Below are 17,095 nucleotides of genomic sequence, written 5' to 3'. Positions count from 1 at the left end.
GACACAGAAGTGACAGTTCAAACCAAGTCTACTAAGCATGGGTTCTGGGTAAAGGAAAGCTACTTGCCCCTTTATCCCTGTATTCTCCCTCCTTGTCCTTGAAAATGGGCTTTTCAAAAGGAAAATGGGTAGTAAATCAAGGGGCTGTCTTGGGAGAGGCTGACAGGGGAAAAGTGATGAGGGAAGATGCAGAGAGAGCTCCAGTTCTAAGATAAGTAATAGATGATAGTTTCCTCAGCCTCGGCACTAGGCAACTCTAGGAAAAACCTACTTGAAAGATGAACCTAGTAGGTAACAGATTGGAACCATCTGCTCTATGTTCCAACGCCCCTTGATTACTCTGTTATTATTCATTGCCTGAAACAAAGCTCCAAGGACCAGGGGAAGAGTTTCAAGTGCAGACAAGGTAGTATAAGAACTAGGGTTCCACCTGCCCAATTTTATTGAAAGCAAGGGCACTGTAACTGCTATCAAGGAGAAGGGAGCCCGGGGGCTCCTCGTGCACCCAGATCCTTCTTCAGAGTTGAGCCAGGGATGGGAGGGCAACAGACCCTTTCTCAGGCAGGACAATACCACCACCCAGCAGGGTCCCCCAAAAAGGCTATGTTCCTTTAGCTCAGCACTTGGCACTTAAGGAAAAGAGACCAACGAAGGCAGCGTCCAGAAGATAAGCCCAGACTCATCAGGATACCCACTCAGCCAACTGCTTTAGTGCTTCTTCATCTTCATCCGCTTTGGGAGCTTTGGGGACAAGGAGACCCAGAGAAAGATGTGTCAAAGCCTTAGCCCCTTCCAACCACCCCTACAACACGCAGAACCTGCTGAATTATCTCTCCCCAGCAAAGAACCTAAAGGCGTGGTCCTTCTGCTTGCTGGGCTGCTGCTAATCCCGTATCTTCATGCAAATTTTAAAAAGCTGCCTGTTTCTCGCAGCATCTGCAGCCCTAAGCCAGGGTACACAGCTGGCTGAGTGGTGCACAGGCTGGATTTCAGTCCCCATTCCCCTTTAGCCAGGTGCCTTTATGCAGGTAACAACCTGTGCAACTTCAGCAGCAGCCCTTTCTGCCTGGTTCCTTTGAGGCAGGATGGATGAAGAACAATCTTTCCCCATATCTATCCCACCCTCTGAGTCCTTGAGACATTAGAACAGCCCTGGGTACCTGGCTCTGCAGGCAGATGGGTAGAGGGTACACTGGGCAGTTTGACTGGGGGTTCTTCCTCCTTGTCGCCCACACGTAACAGCTCCCGGGCCAATTCCTCCTGCTCCAGCTCCTCTAACTCCTCCAACAGTTCATCCTGGATAGGGGACGACAAGACTTCAAAACGAAGAAAGGAAACTTCTGCTTCTAAAATCATACCACTTTTGGAGTCCCCCCTCCCTAAACTTGCCCCACGCTTCTCTTGGGAATTGCTTTGGGTTGGTCCCTTGCTTTCTCCGAGACTTCCTGGCCCCTCACTCCCAATCACCTCATCCACGTCATCTCCAAAGCCCACAGGCCGAGAAATGGCATCAGAGATCTGCTGGGCCACCTCCTGTTGTTCTGTGATGTTGCCCATCAGTTCATCCACCTTGTCAATGTCCCTGAGAAGATATATACAGCCAAGAAATCAGGCAACTAGCCCCCTGACTTTCTCATCTCACATGAATGAAGCCCCTTGTCTGTGGCCTCAGACTGATAAATCCATGGCTACCAGGTATAAGAGATCCCTGGAAAATTGTAACTAGGCAAGTCTGGGCTGAGAAGTGGGAAGAATTCATACTGAGGGGTGTGGGTGGTGGGGTGCAGGGAGGGGGAGGGAGATAGATTGTACTCCATTCTCTGAAGAATCTTTAAAAATTAGGAAAATCGTCTTTTCTGGCTAGAATGCTCTAGCCAGAAAAGAGATATTCTTGCAGGAAGCAGGGAGGCTGACAGAGGCCTGGCCATTATATGCGTCTATACTGTAAATTCACATTTTGAGAGGTTTTAAGATCCAAAGTACAGTATCAAGCTACTCTTCCCAGTGCTTGGGCCCCCTCCACTCCTCCCCCCGTACCCACATGTCCTGGTAGGCTTTCTTCATGCTATGGGCAGCAAGCTCCATGGTGCGAAGCACTTCTGCATTGGTGGTGGCATTCTCAATGGCCTCACGCTGAAACTCCAGGGTGGATAATGTCCCATCAGTTTGTGCCAGCTGCTGTTCCAATCTTTTCTTCCTCCGCAAAGCCTGTAGGGCAGCTGACCCAGCCCATACCTTGAACATCAGAGTCAGAAGCCCCTGCTTCCCACCTGGGTCCTCCCTATTGGCATCTTTCCCCTATCACCTCTCTTATTCTTGGTCCCATGTTTCTTGGCTGTTTGTAGTTCCTGTTGAATCTTCTGCTCCAGAAACTCCTGCTTCTTGATCAGTATCGCCTCCGTCTCCTTCAGTTTCTGTATCGCCTCTTCAGGGGTTGGCCCCTTCTCCTTCTTCCCTGGAGTCAATGGAGAAGGCCCATATTGTGTAAAGGGGAAAAAAATTAACCACCAATCATGGTGTGTACAGTATGTGCTAGGCATTTGACTGTGCTATTTATTATTATTTTTAAATCCTCACCTGAGGATATTTTTTTCAATGCTTTTCAGAGAGTGGGAGGAGGAGAGAAAGAGAGAAACATCCACGAGAGAGACACCTCAATTGGTTACCTCCTGCACTCACCTGGACCAGGGCCCGGGATTAAGCCTATAACCAAAGTACGTGCCCTTGGCCGGAATCAAACCTGGGACCCTTCAGTCTCTGGGCCGATGCTCTAACCACTGAGCAAAACTGGCTGGGGCTTGACTCTGTTATTTTAATCCCAAAAATGACTCTCTACAACGAATGTACTATCTTCATTTTACAAATGTGACAACAGGCATGATGATACTGTTTATTTTTTTGTCTAAAACCCTAACTAGTAAGAGCTTGAGCAGTAATTGAAATGTGGCAGTATGACTTCCAAAGCCAATATTCTTTTGCTATCCAAGCTGCTTTTCAAGTCATTTCCATTCTTTTGTTTTTTAAATTTATAGGCTTTATTTTTTAGAGCAGTTTTAGGTTCACAGCAAAATTGAGTGGAAGATACAGAGATTTTCCATATGGCCCCTGTGCCCCATGTGCATAGCCTCCCCATTATCACACCCCCACCAGAGTTCAGCCACTTTTTTTATAACAGTTTATTTATTTTTATTGATTTCAGAGAGAGGAAGGGAGATGGAGAGATAGAAACATCAGTGATGAGAGAGTAATTAATTGGCTGCCTCCTGCACACCCCCCACTGAGGATGGAGCCTGAAATCCTGGAATGTGCGCTGACCAGGAACCAAACTGAGATCTCCTGGATCATACATAAGTCAATGCTCAACCACTGAGCCACACCGGCCGGGCTCAGCCACTTTTTATAATCACTGTTCCTTCCACTTGCTATCCTAGGAGATGCCCACGATCCTGACACTACACGTTCAAATTTAATGAAGGGGGCTAGAGAAAAACAAACAACCTGATCTCAATTTTCCTTTCATCTTCTGCACTTCTAACAGTTATTTCCCTCTGTCCCCCAAATCTGATGTCCTTGCCTGCTTAAAATCCTTCCATACTCTCTACAGCCTACAGGATAAAATCAAAACTTTATTAAAATGAGACACACAAGATCTTTCTGGCCCTTGTTTACCTCTCCAACTACATTTCCTTCTACTTTCCTCTTCCCCTTTATCAGGCACACATTCATGGGGCAACTGGAACTACTCTTTCCCCTAAATATAACCATCCTCTTTCCAGTCTTTGTTTTGCACACACAGTTACCTCTTCCTGGGGTATCTCAATTCTCCACCTGGCATACTTCTAGCACACTATACTGTAAATGTCAGTTTTTGCTTGTCTTCTCCCATCAGATAGGAGCTTTGAGAAGGCCCCTTTCTTCCTCAACTCAGATTCCCTCTTGCCCAGCATCAAGAGAGCACCAGACTTTTGGAAAAGACAGGAAACTGGTCGCCCAAACCTAAACAGCGGGAGCCAGCACAGCCGCCATGCCATCCACTCAGTGCCTTCCCTGGCCTCGAGCTCTTCCTTCCGTGGAAGGCAGGCAGACAGAGCCAGGCTCCCTGACAAGGCCTCCTGGCACTGGAGGCCTTGTTGGACCATCACCAGGATTTTCGGGAAAGCCTGTCTCTTGGGTTTCTTCTCCGCCCCAGGCCATGGTCTCCCCCCTACCCCTGTGGCCAGCGCCTCCCGGCAGACTAGTCTCGCCCGTGCTCACCCCTCCCGAAGAGTCTGCCGAGACCACTCATCGCAAGCCCAGCCTCCCTCGCCTCTGCCCGAGGCGTCCGCACACTTCTGCAAGTTCCTGGGAGAGTGCATTTCATGACTCAGAGGCCCGCCTCGGCCAATCCCTTCTTGGGGCATCGGCAGCATCATCAACAGGCGCCAAGGAAGCCACTGCTATCACGTGACACGAGTCACCAGCCCCCAAAACACATGCTCCTTTATTTTTATTTTATTTTTTTTAAATCCTCACCTGACGATATTTTTTCCATTGCTTTTCCTAGAGAGTGGAAGGGGGGGAGAGAGAGAGAAACATGATGTGAGAGAGACACATCCATTGGTTGCCTCCTGCACTTGGCCAGGGGGCCAGAGCCTGCAAGCCAGGTATGTGCCCTCTGGCCGGAATGCACCCGGGACCTTCAGTCCACAGGCCGACGCTCTAACCACTGAGCCAAACTGGTTAGGGCCAGGCTCCTTTTAAGGCTGCTTCACTTTGAAGTATAAAAAGGCCGTCCCCACCCCCACTCCAAAATAAACTATTTGTTTCCTGGAGGGAAATATGCAGGGGATAGTGGAAGGTTTAGTCCTTCATGCCCTTGACAGCTCAGGAGAGGGAGTGGGGATTGGGCAAGCACAAGCGGATGACAGTCCTGGGTTTGCCACAAGGTTGTAAGGCACAACCTGATGCAGTCTAATGCCTCACACTCTAGTCTTGGCACCTCTGGATAGCCAACCCTGGTTCACACGCAAGAAAAAAAACTCCACACTGTGGGTAAGATTTCTTCTGTCACACAAATACACTTTAATAATTTACACAAGCACCTGAAAATGCCTTCCTGGTTTCCTTTTGTTTTATGCCTCAAATGAGGCTGGTCCACAGGACTGGATCTCATGGTCCAGCTTGGGCCTTTGTAAATGTCTCTAATCCTTGATTTAGGATTTGAAGACTCATTCCATTCTTGACATGAATGCAGGTAACACCTAGAAAGAAAAGATATATTTTATACCTAACTTCTCCTAGGAACCCTTTCTCCCCATTTCCCAAATGGTTATTCTCACAACTCAATACCCAGTTTGCTGACATCTACAATATTCCGCTTCTCATCATCAAAGAAGATCATTTGGGAGAAAGGAACTCCAGTCTTCTGCTGCAGCCTGCGTAAGACAGGGCAGGGGGTAACCACTCTGGCCTCTTAGCTCCTCCAGTCTCTCTGCTCTTCTGTCCCCCTGCTCCTACCCTCATCTCCCTCTTACCTCTCAAAGTGTGTGACCTTGCTGCCTGGATAGATTTCCCGCTGAACAAAGTATCCGGCAAGGTCAAAGAGTTCCAGTAGCTGGTTGGCCCCTTTAGTTTCACCTGTCCTGCAAAAAGGTGTAGTAGATGGGATCAAGAGAGTGAAGGGCCAGAGGTGCAAGTAAATTTATGTATAACCAGGGGGAAATCAACTTGCTATTTTTCCAGGATGGATGGGTAAGATTCCTGGGCCCTTATTCTACTCCATATCCTTCCTGTCTCACACAGGGGGCGCTAAGCCAATGTTTAATAAATAAAAGACACAGGAGAAGTCATAATTATAAAAATGTACAATACTTGCAAATTTGCACCGCCTAAATTCTTGTAACCAAGGGGTTACACGGGAAGTCTCACGCATGCATCTGTCAACGTTAGACTGAGTGTTTTCCAGTCATTCTTACCGTGAAGCGGCTGCGATGGGCACCCCAAGGCCCCGAAATCGGTCCAGGACCTCGGGCACCTCTGGGTACAGTCGGATGATCTGGCCTTGCCTATCTCGTACAGTTCCATCACTGGAGAAGGCGAAAGTGCGCTCAGCTCCTGCCTGAGCCCCTGCACCGTCTTCCCCAGCCCGGCCTCGCCCGCCTCACCTGCCCTTGTGGAATGGGGGGTCTACGTGCGTGTCCACCCAGAATGGCCAGAGTGTGTAATCTGTGGAAGACAGGGAGGGTTCAGCCTGGAGGGGCAGGGCCTCGAGAGCTGCAACTAGGGTTTGGAAAAGGAAAGCGCCCGACGAAACTCTCGCGGTAGGGACCCTCACCGAGATCGAAGACGGCGAGCTTTGGGAGGGCCGCCATCACCGGCGCCCGGAGCTACGCAGGGAGGCGGGGCCCCAGGCTCTCCAGCAGCCGCAGCCCCTCCAGGCGGCTGCGGTCAGCCCGACGCCGCGCAAGGGCGCCATCTGATGGTGGACGGGGGAAAGGACTGCAGCAAGCGCCAACGCCACCGCACTCGGGACTGCAGCGGTCTCCAAGTTTCTCTCCTTCCCTTACTTCTCTGCTCCATGCAGCCTCCTGAGATTCTCTTAGAGACGCCAGGGAAAGGAAGACCTTTCTTCTAGCACCCATCCCTCATTTCATCTCACCAACTAAGACCAAAGTGATCCATCACACCCTGTGCCACTCCTCACTCAACCTTTGTTCATATCACCGTCTTTCCATAGTTTTGAGCTGAGAGACCTCAGCAATATTCCAGTCATAAAGAATGTGGTATCTGTAAAACCCTTCAGGCCTTTATCAAATGAGGCCCAAATGTCCAGTAGGGTCACAACGGGAGAGAATTCACTCTCCCGGTTTCTACCACCCGTATCAGTAGTATGATGATAGATGTGTAACAACCAGTTTGGGGGGAGAGACTGATTTTCATTGTTTGCCAGTTACTATAAATATTCCTACCATGGCCAATTTCAAGCTACCAACATGAAGTTACTTAACATGGGGTTGTAAAGAGATGCCAATAATTAGCTCTCATGAACTGGTAACAGCTGGTTCCAGTATGCCACTGCTACCAAGAGTCTGGTAATCTTTCTAAGGGCACATTCCCTTCCATTGTCCTACTCTTTCAGCCTGGTATAACTGGGTGTGCATTGAGTCCATTTTGATTTCAGTCATATTTGTAAAACAGAAGAAAGATTCCAGGAGGCCAGGAAATATTTTATTGACAACCAGGGACATAGCCATAAGAGAGGGAAGCACAGAGGACTGCAAATTAAAACCCAATAGCCAGCAAGGGCCCTTTGGGCCAGGAACACTGCATCCTGGGGTCCTCAAAGTCTCCTACCAGTAGACCCACAAGACTGGGCATCCAGGAGAGGGGGCAGTGACTCTGGTGTCCCAGAGAGTGATAGGATATATGATGTCTCATTATGAGAGACAGGGTAAGGAGGTAAAATGGAGAAACAGTCCATCACTGCCTAAGACTACCTCCTCCTCTTAGAGCCAACACCAGGTGGAGGACTGAACCACCTAGGATTTTGTAATCAGCTGCTGTCTTCTCATCATTCCTGCAGGGAAAGAAGGCATAAAAAGGATTAGAACTATCATCTCGAACAGGGCTCTTAACCTGGGTTTCACGGATCTCTCTGGGGGACTATAAACTCAGATGAGGGGAAAAAAAAAATCACATCTCTATTTTTACTAACCCCTAACTGATATCTCATATTTCTTTAAATTTTGAACATAGGCAAACCCACAGTGGTATTAGCAAAATGGGTAACCTATTAACAATAGAAATTAGATATTTTCATATCATATTACAATTGTTTGCAGATATCTTGAAAATATTTCAAAATTATGGTATTAGTCCCACCATTAGTTCTTAATGTATTAATAAAAAAGCACATATATTATATTACAAATTTGCTTTTCTAGTATTTTGATAACTTTATTCGCTCCCTCATCTTCACATAAGATTGCCACACCCTCAATCCCATTCCAAACTCACATCTGTTTACCACTGTAGATGAGCCGCTGCTGCTGTGGGGGGATTCCCTCTTTCTCTTCCACACGTTCCTTGATTCGTTCCACCTTTAGGGGTACAAGCAGTCAGGGGCTACCCGTGGTAGGTAGGGGTAGGACCATGAAGTGGAAAGAACAGAGCTAGCAGATAGCATGAAAGCAAAGGACTAAGTTGATCAGCATATCCAAACAAATGTACATGTAGGGAGATATGCATGAAGAGGTGTTGGGCATTACCTTGTCTGTGGGTTCAATGTCAATCTCAATCTCCTTTCCAGTCAGCGTCTGAAACAGGCAAGCGTTTCATGAGTCCTACAGTCCAATACACAGCTTGTTTCCTAGGTGAAATATCCTTTCTGGGTCTCTGGGTATCTACTACGTTCTAAGAGATGAACAATTCTGGCAAAGCTTCTCTGAAGAATCAAAAGGCTTTGACCACACCTGAATTCATCAAACATTTTTAGGCTGTGAACATGTTTGGGCAAGATTCTGTGAGCGATTTGACCTTAATCCCACAGGTCATTTCACACTACCCCACCCCACCCCACTAGAATCCATGAGAATACTGGTATTATTTTGCTTGAGACAGCAATGAGAGGTATCCTAAAGAAAGCATTTCTTTGAGTCAGAAGGATCTTGTTTTATATCAATGATAGAAATTAACATTTAGATAATTCAAAGGTTTCTCAAGGACACCAGAGAGCACCTCTGACTAGCTTTTAAAGTAACACTAGAATTTAACATTCTATTCTCCCATATCTTCTCCAGACTTCTATGTAATCCTAAACTGCAGCTCTGGTCTTCTTGACTTCTTCCACAGGCTAAGGGCTGCTGACATCCAAATACAATATACTGATTGTGCACTTAAAAATGTTGTGCTCGCCCGGCCGGGCGTGGCTCAGCAGTTGAGCATCGACCTAGGATCCAGGCGATCGGGGGTTTGATTCCCGGTCAGGGCACATGCCCAGGTTGTGGGCTCAATCAATGACTCTCTCATCATTGATGTTTCTGTCTCTCTCTCTCCTTCTCCTTTCCTCTCTCTGAAATCAATAGAGATATATTTTAAAAAAACACAACAAAACAAAACAAAAAAATGTTGTGCTCCATTGCCCTGGCTGGTTTGACTCAGTGGTTAGAGTGTCGGCCCTGGGACTGAAGGGTTCTGGGTTTGATTTTGGCCAAGGGCACATGCCTTGGTTGCAGGCTAGTCCCCGGCCCTGGTCAGGGTGAGTGCAGGAGGCAACCAGTTGATGTTTCTCTCTCACATCGATTTGCACCCACCCCACCCCTGTTCTCTCTCTCCCTTCCACTTTCTTTGAAAAAGCAATGGAAAATATCCTCGGGTGAAGATTAAAAGAAAAAATGTGTGCTCCATTCAATCTGATCTCTCATCCATCCTTGCTCTTAAAGCTCATATCTATACCAGTCTACAGTAATCCAGACCACAAACACACAATGCAGGGTCTAATTTAGGGGCATTTCTTTGCTTCTACTGTATTCCTTATTGTCGTACTCTTCTCCACTCTTTTTCAAACTTTCAAGGACCCTTTAAAATAAGATCGATGACTTGTCCCCAGTGCACTTCAATATCCATTACAGCTAGTTGTTTAAGTGTCAAACTTTCCAACGTCCTATAAGGACAGAGACTGTTCTAATCTAAGCACAAAGTACAGTATTTGACATAAAAACAAAAAAAAAAATTTTGTGGGAGGGCTAAATACACCGGTGACCATGTTATGATCACAGCCAACATTTACTGTACATTTTCCAAGAATCAGAAACTATGCTGTCTAACATGCATCAATATATTTAATACTTGCTAGTATTTCTGAGATATGAACAATCACTATCACAAATTTATAAATGAGAAAAATTGGGGTCGGTCAAGTTAAAAAGCGTGCCTATAGCCCTGGCCAGGTGACTCAGTTGGAACGTCTTCCCGGGCACCAAAAGGTTGTGGGTTCGATTCCCGGTCAGGTCACATACCTACGTTGCACATTCCACCCCTGGTCAGGGCGCATACGGAAGGCAACCAGTTGATGTTTCTCTGTCTCCCCCTTCCTTGGGTGAGGATTAAAAAATAGATAAAAAATGCATGCCTAGGGAGTCAAAAGGAGAGTGTGGATCTAAACATAGACTCTCTGGTCTGAGCTCTTAGCTCTGTACTCAGTACTGCCTAACAGTCTGGCTGATCTAGCATTGGGAACCAATGTATGCTCCTGTGGCAAGTTCACAAAATAATGTTTGGTTTCTACTTATGGTCACACAGACCAGCATGAACAAAGTACTTAGGGCCTAATTTCTCAACTATGAGAATGGGTCAGTCCTAAGTATATAGTATTTCCAAAAATGCAAGAGTAACTGCTTTGGCTTTTCCTGTTTAGATGAAAAAGAATAAATTACAATGATTCTGAAGTTTCTACCCCAACTCAAGCTGGCCTGTGTGAAAAATTTTAATAGTCTATGATAAAATGAGAAAAATACTGACAGCAATGTGGTTTTCATAAAACTAAATATATTCAAGTGTTAAAATGTTCTTTTGTGAAATGACGGTGACAATATTTGGTCATTTTTTTTAGGCCCTTTCCTGACAAAATGAAAAGTATTTCAATTCTGTGTTGTCTAAAAATTATTTCACCTTATTGATCATAATACTTTAAATGCAAAGATTCTTCAAACAGGCAAGTCTATTTCTAGGTAAGTAACTTGGGGGAAAAACTTGAGCATGTATCCAAAGAGGAACGTGCACATTTGTAAAAGCAAAACACAGGAAATAGCCTCATAATAAGAAAACTATTAAACTATGGTACACCCATAGAATGATATATTTATTATGCAACAATTTGTACACTAATATGGAAAAATCTAAAGAATGTGTAATTATATACTATTTTCTATATGCAGATATATACATATGTACACAAACAGAAGAAAGGATTAAAAGTATACATATCTCTTATAACAGTGATTATCCTTGAGAAGGGGAGAACTGAAGGGAAGGTTTATCAAGGGTAACTCTCCCTTAATCTGTACTATTTAAATTTCTAATGAAAATATATTTCTTTATCACATGAATATTAATAAAAAGGTATTCATTCTGATTTAATAATAAAAAATTTTAAAGAGTAAAAAAGATTCTAAGACAAGGCCTAGAACTGCTCTACCAAGAGTAAGACGCTTAGACCTTATGACATTAAAAAAATAATTGGCTTGTAAAATCTAAAACTCTAGGCCTGGCCCTTTGTTTCTGAAATTGACTGTAGAAGCCCATGAATGTATCCAGAAAACAGTCTGGCAATATAGGATTCCTGGGATACTACTTCTGGGAAAATAATCATGACTATGTCCAAAAATATACCTTTGACAATGGTCACTGAGACTTTTGACACTAAAAAACTAGAAACACAATCTAAATATCAAACAATTGAGACTTAAATAAATTATGGCACAAACACAGAGGGAAAATCACAGTCCTCAAATAATGTTTAGAATAATGGTATAATTCCCATTTTGTACAAAAACCAACCAACCAGCTAAAAAAACAACCCAAATACGTGTATCTGCTTTCAAAAAAATTGGGAAGGATATACAGTATACATTAGTGCTTCTACCTTGAGTTGTGAGATTATGAGTAACTTTAACCATATTATTTGTGCTTTTCAGTATTTTCCATTTTTCTACCATGGATACATTGTAACGAGAAAAAAATATTTTTAAAAAATTGTCTTTGATAAGAGTATAATAAAACAATTCTGTAAAGCAGCACTATCCAATAGAAATAGAAAAGTAATGCAAGCCACATATACAATTTTAAGTATACTAGTAGCCACATTTTAAAAGGTGAAATTAATTTTAATATTCTTAAATATACTCAAACTATTATCACTTCAACATGTAACCCATATAAAAATTAATATATTTTACATTGTTTTTAAAACCAAATCTTCAAAATGGTGTATTTCATACTTATAGCATATCTCAATTTAAATGGTAAATATGCATCTAAAATACTTGCTCTGTATTCAAATTTTGTAATTTACAGTTGAAAAAGTAGATTTATATACCCAACTTGTTCCAAACATACTTGAAAGTTTTTCAGCCCTGGCCAGGTGGCTCAGTTGGTTGGAGTGTCGTCCCGTACACTAGGTTTTGGGTTTGATTCCCTATCAGGGCACATGCCTAGGTTTCAGGTTCCATCCGTGGCCCTAGTTGGGGCGTGTGCGGGAGGAAACCAATCGATGTGTCTCTCTCACACCAATGTTTCCCCCCCTCCCTCCCTCCCTCCCATCAATGGAAAAAAATATCCTCAGGTGAGAATTAACAAAACATAAAAGAAGTACATACCACACCACTGCCTATGAATTATTTTCACACATGAACACACAGAAAAGACTAATCAAGCCTCTAGATCTTATTACCAATTGATAAGAAAAACAGATCAAAGAGGAATGTATTAAAAGACAACATGAAGATGTAATCAGCAATATCCAAACCGTAGGAAACTCTTATGGGACTAACAACATAGTTTATTCAACAAGAAAAAATATGGAAAAGGGTGCATTACAGATTAAAGGGGCTTAAAAATGCGTAACAACCAACTGCAATGTATGATCGTAGTTGGATTCAGATTCAAACTAACAGTAAAAATAAATGAGACAGAGTACATTTGATGATAGCAAGAAATAACTGTTAATATTTTAGGTGTGATCATTATAATTATGTTAGAAACAAGGAGTTCCTTTTTACAACTAAATACTGAAACATGTATGAATAACATGCTTGGATTTGTTTCATAAAACATCAGGTAAGGAGAATTGGTGAGTATAAGTAGGATTGACCATGAAATGATAGTTTTTTAAGCTGGGTAAAGGGTGCATTATGTCTTTCTCTGTGCTGTTGTATATGTTTGAAGTTGTCCATAATTAAAGTGAACAATTTTAAAAGATATTCTTGATATATCATGTGATACTGGGTTTCTTCTTTCAGATCTGCTCACTGTGATCCTGGAATGCATTCAATACTATTTAACAAGTCTGCGGTGAACCTAAGCCCAACACACTGCTTTAGTCACCAGAGGGGCTATAAAAAAAATTAAGTGATCCAGCCTTTGCCAACAATCTTTTTCAAGTGAAGATTTACAACCAAGAAACAATGAGTCATATAACAGAACAAACCTATATATACAAGGAAGTGCCATATTGAGTAGTATTGTCCAAATACAAGGTGCAATGACAAAGTGCTATGGTGAGTGAAAATCAAAGCTCATTAATTTAAACCTGAATAAAATAACATTTCACACCCACTATTATAGCTAAAATAAAAATGACTGACATGACTAAAAGTTAGCAAGGGTGCAAAGCAGCTGGGATGTTCAATCATTGCAGGTGGGAATGTAAAATGGTACAACCCCTTGAAGAAATGTTTAGTACTTTCTTTTAAAGTTATATATATCAAGCCCTGGCTGGGTAGCTCAGTTGGTTAGAGCATCATTCCAATATATCAAGGTTGCAGATTCAATCCCCTGTGAGGACACATAAAAGAAGCAACCAATGAATGCATAAGTAACTGGAACAACAAATCGATGTTTCTATCTCCCTAAAATCAATAAATTTTAAAAGTGAATACATTTAATAAATAAAATTATATATATCTACCACATGACTCACTAATTCCATTCCTAGGTATTTATCTAAAGGAAAAACATATGTCCACATAAAGACTTGCATAACAATGTTCATAGGAGCCTTATTCCTAATGGCCAGAAACTGGAAACAACCAAAACATCCATCAATAGGAGAATGGATAAACAAAATGGAATACTACTCAGTTACAAGTAGTACAGATACACTTAACAACAGACATAATGTTGAGCGAAAGAAGCCAAGTTCTAACAAGCAAAACTAACCTATGGAAACTTTTAGAGGGTAGTAGTAAAAATGTTCTAGATCTTATGGTTACATAAGTAGGTACTGTGGTTAAAAACTCATTGAACTGCCCTAGCTGGTTTGGCTCAGTGGTTAGAGCATTGGCCCATGGTCCCAGGCTTGATTCTGGCCAAGGGCTCATAACTTGGTTGCAGGCTTGATCGCCAGCCCTGGGTCTGGGGCGCTTGCAGGAGGCAACCGATCGATGTGTCTCTTTCACATCGATGTTTCTCTCTCTCTTTCTTCTCTCTCTCCCTTCCACTCTCTCTGAAAAGCAATGGAAAAAATATCCTTAGGTGAGGATAAAACAAAGAAAAAAAAAACCATAAAAACTCACTGAACTGAACCCTTAAGAACTTTGTTTTATTCTATGTTTAAAAAAGTCTATCAGAATGAGAAAAACAGGGCTTAGATAACAAAAATGGTTGCCCAAAGTAGTCTGCTAAGAGGGTACCAATGCAGGATGTGGGGTTAGGGAGCAATATGATGAAAAAGAAGTTTAAAGATCTGTACACTATGATTTTGTATATCATGCCTTGGTTTAGACTCTAAACTTTAGAGGGGACATGGCTGTATGAAAATCTGGTTGGAGGTATCACACATAAATGAAGACATAAGTTAATAAGACCCCAGACCAGAATAAGGGTAATGGGAATGAAAAGAAAATCAAGCAAAAATAAGTAAGAAAAATTAGGTTCTAAAAGAGAAAAATGACTCAAAGAACTGAGTTCCAGATACCTGGTAGATTTGCAGGATCAATATATGAGATGAGTATTGGGGAGATGGCTTAAGACAGAAGATGATGTATTTAATTTTAGAAAGATAAAGTATTAAGAGAAGATTTAAATCAGAAGGATCTGTAAAGGACTGCAGAAAGAGATATAGAAAAAGTCAGCCAAGAAGAAAGGAAAGTTGAAAAGTGAGTAATTTATAAAGGAGTCCTGCCAATAAAACCTATCGTTTATACAGTAATTAACAGCTAACTAATCAGTTTTATATGTATTTAACATATAGAGAAATGTAGCAAACAAACAAAAGAGAAATGAAGGACAGAGAAACCTGTTTAAAGGCAGAAAGTATTTCAGTAAAGGAGACTGACAATTTAAGAGAAGTACTAAATAAAAATGAATTCAAAGAGACAAAATCTAGAACCTTGTTACTCAAGGAGCATTAGCATCACATGGGAACATATTAGAAATGCAGAATCTCAGGTTCCATTCCAGACCCACGGAATTAGATTAAGTATTTTCACAAGATCCCCAGGTGATTCTTAAGCACTTTTAAGTTGAGAGGCCCATCTATAACGGTATTTTTTTTTTACACTGCAGGTCTCAACCATCAATGGGTTATGAAATCAACTTAGAATAGAATTGAAATGTCAAAGCATGTCACACATAGTAAGTTTCTTTGTGTCTGTCTGGGGCACAAGGTAAAATTTTTTAGTGTATATTGAGATTTTAAAAAAAGTTTCTAAAACACTGAACACCAAGTATAGTAATAACCTGTTCTTTGGACTAAGAGAATACTAAGGGAACACAAGAAACCCTATGCACTGAAAAGAAGATAAAAGCATTGATCTGCTAGTGTTCTTCACACTTTCTGACAGTGATCTACACTAAGAAATACATGTGAACTAGTAACACATACATGTGTGTAATATACATATAAAATGAAAAAAATCACAAAATACTCTTACCCAGAAGTATACCCTGATATTTCTATTTTCTTCTACTTCTTTTTTAAAAAATGTCTTTATTGATTTCAGAGAGAGGAAGGGAAAGGGAGACAGAGAAACATCATCAATGATGAGAGAGTCATCCATCAGCTACCTCCTGCATGCCCCCCACCGGGGATTGATTCTGCAACCCTAACTGCAATCTCCTGGATCATTGGTCAATGCTCAACCCCTGGGCAACGCTGGCCAGGCTATTTTCTTCTTTTTTTAACATTGCTCATGGCCCATGAACCATTAAATTGATTTCACAATTAAGTGACTCTTTTATAGGTCACTACTCAAAATTTGAAAAACATATTTTGGCCATGCTGTTTGGCCTCAATCCTTATGGAAGAGGTGTTGGAAGAACTGAAGAGGTAAAGAATGGATATTATACATGGTAAATGCGCTAAGGAGCTGATGAAATACCGATACTTACTTGGCAGTAAAGAAGCTAAACTAATGTACTGCATCAATTGTTAGTTTTTGTCTGTCTGCAGGCACAAAAGAGGAAACAGCAGACAGAACTAATGAGGGTTGGGAATTGAAGAACCACGGGAGTTGAGAGATGGAGATGAAGGAAACACTGCTAGTACCAAGAACTAGGGCACTGGTAACTAACCCTCCTCAATCAAGGAAGTGAGGCTGGTCCAGGTTGCTGGGCTCAGAAAGGCAGATGCTGACTGAACACACTCCCAGCTTTGGCTCCTGAAGGCTGGCTGGGATACCACATCTTAGCGACAACCAGTAAAGGCTTACAGACTAGCCACCCCCCTCCCCCTCGCGCCCCGGATCCCAGGCTAACGTTTTTGTGCTGTGCTCGAAGGCAGCCTGTGTTAGGGGCTGGGAGAAGCTGGTAACCTGGGCATGAAGAATGGAGATCAGAGCCTATTCCAAGAAGCTAAGAGAGTAGAGCTAAGCTGCTGCTAGGCCTTCTCCCTGACCTCGGGAGTTCGAATATAGCGAGAAGCCGGACAGAGGAGGCCTCCTTCGGGGTCATGTTACTTCTGGCAAGAAAGAAGGAATGGCAGAAACCCCGCGGTCATCTACCTGATCCATCCGGTCATCTACCTGATCCATCCCCCCAGAAATCAAAAGCCTTTAGTGTCCCTCTACCTCCCATGGCCCCTCGCGCGTAGCCCTGAGACTGTCAGCGCCCTCGGGAAAGGCGTGGTTTCCCTTCCCTGCTCCTCCCGTAAGGCACAGCGGCCAGCCCAGTACCACTGCGTCTTGGCAAAGCTGGAGGTGCTCCCACCTTCACTTTAATTAGCATCTTCGTCCAATATTGGGTCTGCACACAGATAAATTGCTGCTTCTACCGCTGCGGTGGCCGCTGCCGCTCCCAGCGCTCGGTCGCTGCGAGTCACTTCTCCTTCCGGGTCACTGTCTGGCTCCACCCCCCCCCCCCCCTTCTTTCGCCAGGGTTCCCAAAAGGCTCAGAAATGCTC

At 43.1% G+C, this 17,095-nt stretch overlaps 3 protein-coding genes across 4 annotated transcripts; all 3 read right to left on the bottom strand.

Annotated features, from left to right (window-relative positions):
- Positions 1–410: 410 nt before the first annotated feature.
- On the bottom strand, positions 411–4,410 carry CHMP4A (charged multivesicular body protein 4A). The gene is made up of 6 exons (XM_081135429.1): positions 4,255–4,410; positions 2,306–2,455; positions 2,042–2,219; positions 1,468–1,582; positions 1,161–1,296; positions 411–741 (listed from the first exon to the last, which is right to left on the bottom strand). Exons 1-6 carry the CDS (start codon positions 4,358–4,360, stop codon positions 683–685), a joined length of 744 nt encoding a protein of 247 aa, XP_080991555.1. The 5' UTR covers positions 4,361–4,410; the 3' UTR covers positions 411–682.
- Positions 4,411–4,984: 574 nt separating this feature from the next.
- On the bottom strand, positions 4,985–6,446 carry MDP1 (magnesium dependent phosphatase 1). 2 transcript variants are annotated; one of them, XM_081157441.1, is made up of 6 exons: positions 6,314–6,406; positions 6,144–6,204; positions 5,955–6,065; positions 5,514–5,621; positions 5,319–5,414; positions 4,985–5,240 (listed from the first exon to the last, which is right to left on the bottom strand). In XM_081157441.1, the coding sequence occupies exons 1-6, from the start codon at positions 6,348–6,350 to the stop codon at positions 5,000–5,002; spliced, it is 654 nt and encodes a 217-aa protein (XP_081013567.1). In that variant the 5' UTR covers positions 6,351–6,406; the 3' UTR covers positions 4,985–4,999. The 2 variants fall into 2 exon arrangements, with proteins under 2 accessions (XP_081013567.1, XP_081013566.1); XM_081157440.1 differs by having other exon boundaries at positions 5,033–5,240; positions 5,329–5,414; positions 6,314–6,446.
- A 738-nt stretch (positions 6,447–7,184) lies between these two features.
- Positions 7,185–17,075, bottom strand: NEDD8 (NEDD8 ubiquitin like modifier). The gene is made up of 4 exons (XM_081157495.1): positions 16,903–17,075; positions 8,247–8,294; positions 7,996–8,078; positions 7,185–7,555 (listed from the first exon to the last, which is right to left on the bottom strand). The coding sequence occupies exons 1-4, from the start codon at positions 16,918–16,920 to the stop codon at positions 7,459–7,461; spliced, it is 246 nt and encodes an 81-aa protein (XP_081013621.1). The 5' UTR covers positions 16,921–17,075; the 3' UTR covers positions 7,185–7,458.
- Positions 17,076–17,095: the final 20 nt, after the last annotated feature.

The sequence above is a fragment of the Miniopterus schreibersii genome (assembly GCF_964146895.1).
Source record: "Miniopterus schreibersii genome assembly, chromosome: 1".
NCBI lineage: Eukaryota > Metazoa > Chordata > Mammalia > Chiroptera > Miniopteridae > Miniopterus > Miniopterus schreibersii.
Note: the sequence above shows the minus strand (reverse complement) of the source record. Positions and strands in the feature narration are given on the sequence as shown.

Excerpts from the sequence above, each read along its gene's own strand:
- CHMP4A (XM_081135429.1), bottom strand. The coding sequence starts at position 4,360 with ATGAAATGCACTCTCCCAGGAACTTGCAGAAGTGTGCGGACGCCTCGG. Across the intron at positions 1,583-2,041 it reads AAGAAAGCCTACCAGGACAT|GGACATTGACAAGGTGGATG; the intron begins GTGGGTACGGGG and ends ATATCTTCTCAG. Across the intron at positions 1,297-1,467 it reads TTGGAGATGACGTGGATGAG|GATGAACTGTTGGAGGAGTT; the intron begins GTGATTGGGAGT and ends TCCCCTATCCAG.
- MDP1 (XM_081157441.1), bottom strand. The coding sequence starts at position 6,350 with ATGGCGGCCCTCCCAAAGCTCGCCGTCTTCGATCTCG. Across the intron at positions 6,066-6,143 it reads CCCCCATTCCACAAGGGCAG|TGATGGAACTGTACGAGATA; the intron begins GTGAGGCGGGCG and ends CGCCTTCTCCAG. Across the intron at positions 5,622-5,954 it reads CCCATCGCAGCCGCTTCACG|GACAGGTGAAACTAAAGGGG; the intron begins GTAAGAATGACT and ends ACCTTTTTGCAG.
- NEDD8 (XM_081157495.1), bottom strand. Across the intron at positions 8,079-8,246 it reads ACATTGAACCCACAGACAAG|GTGGAACGAATCAAGGAACG; the intron begins GTAATGCCCAAC and ends GTACCCCTAAAG. Across the intron at positions 7,556-7,995 it reads ATCTACAGTGGTAAACAGAT|GAATGATGAGAAGACAGCAG; the intron begins GTGAGTTTGGAA and ends CTTTCCCTGCAG.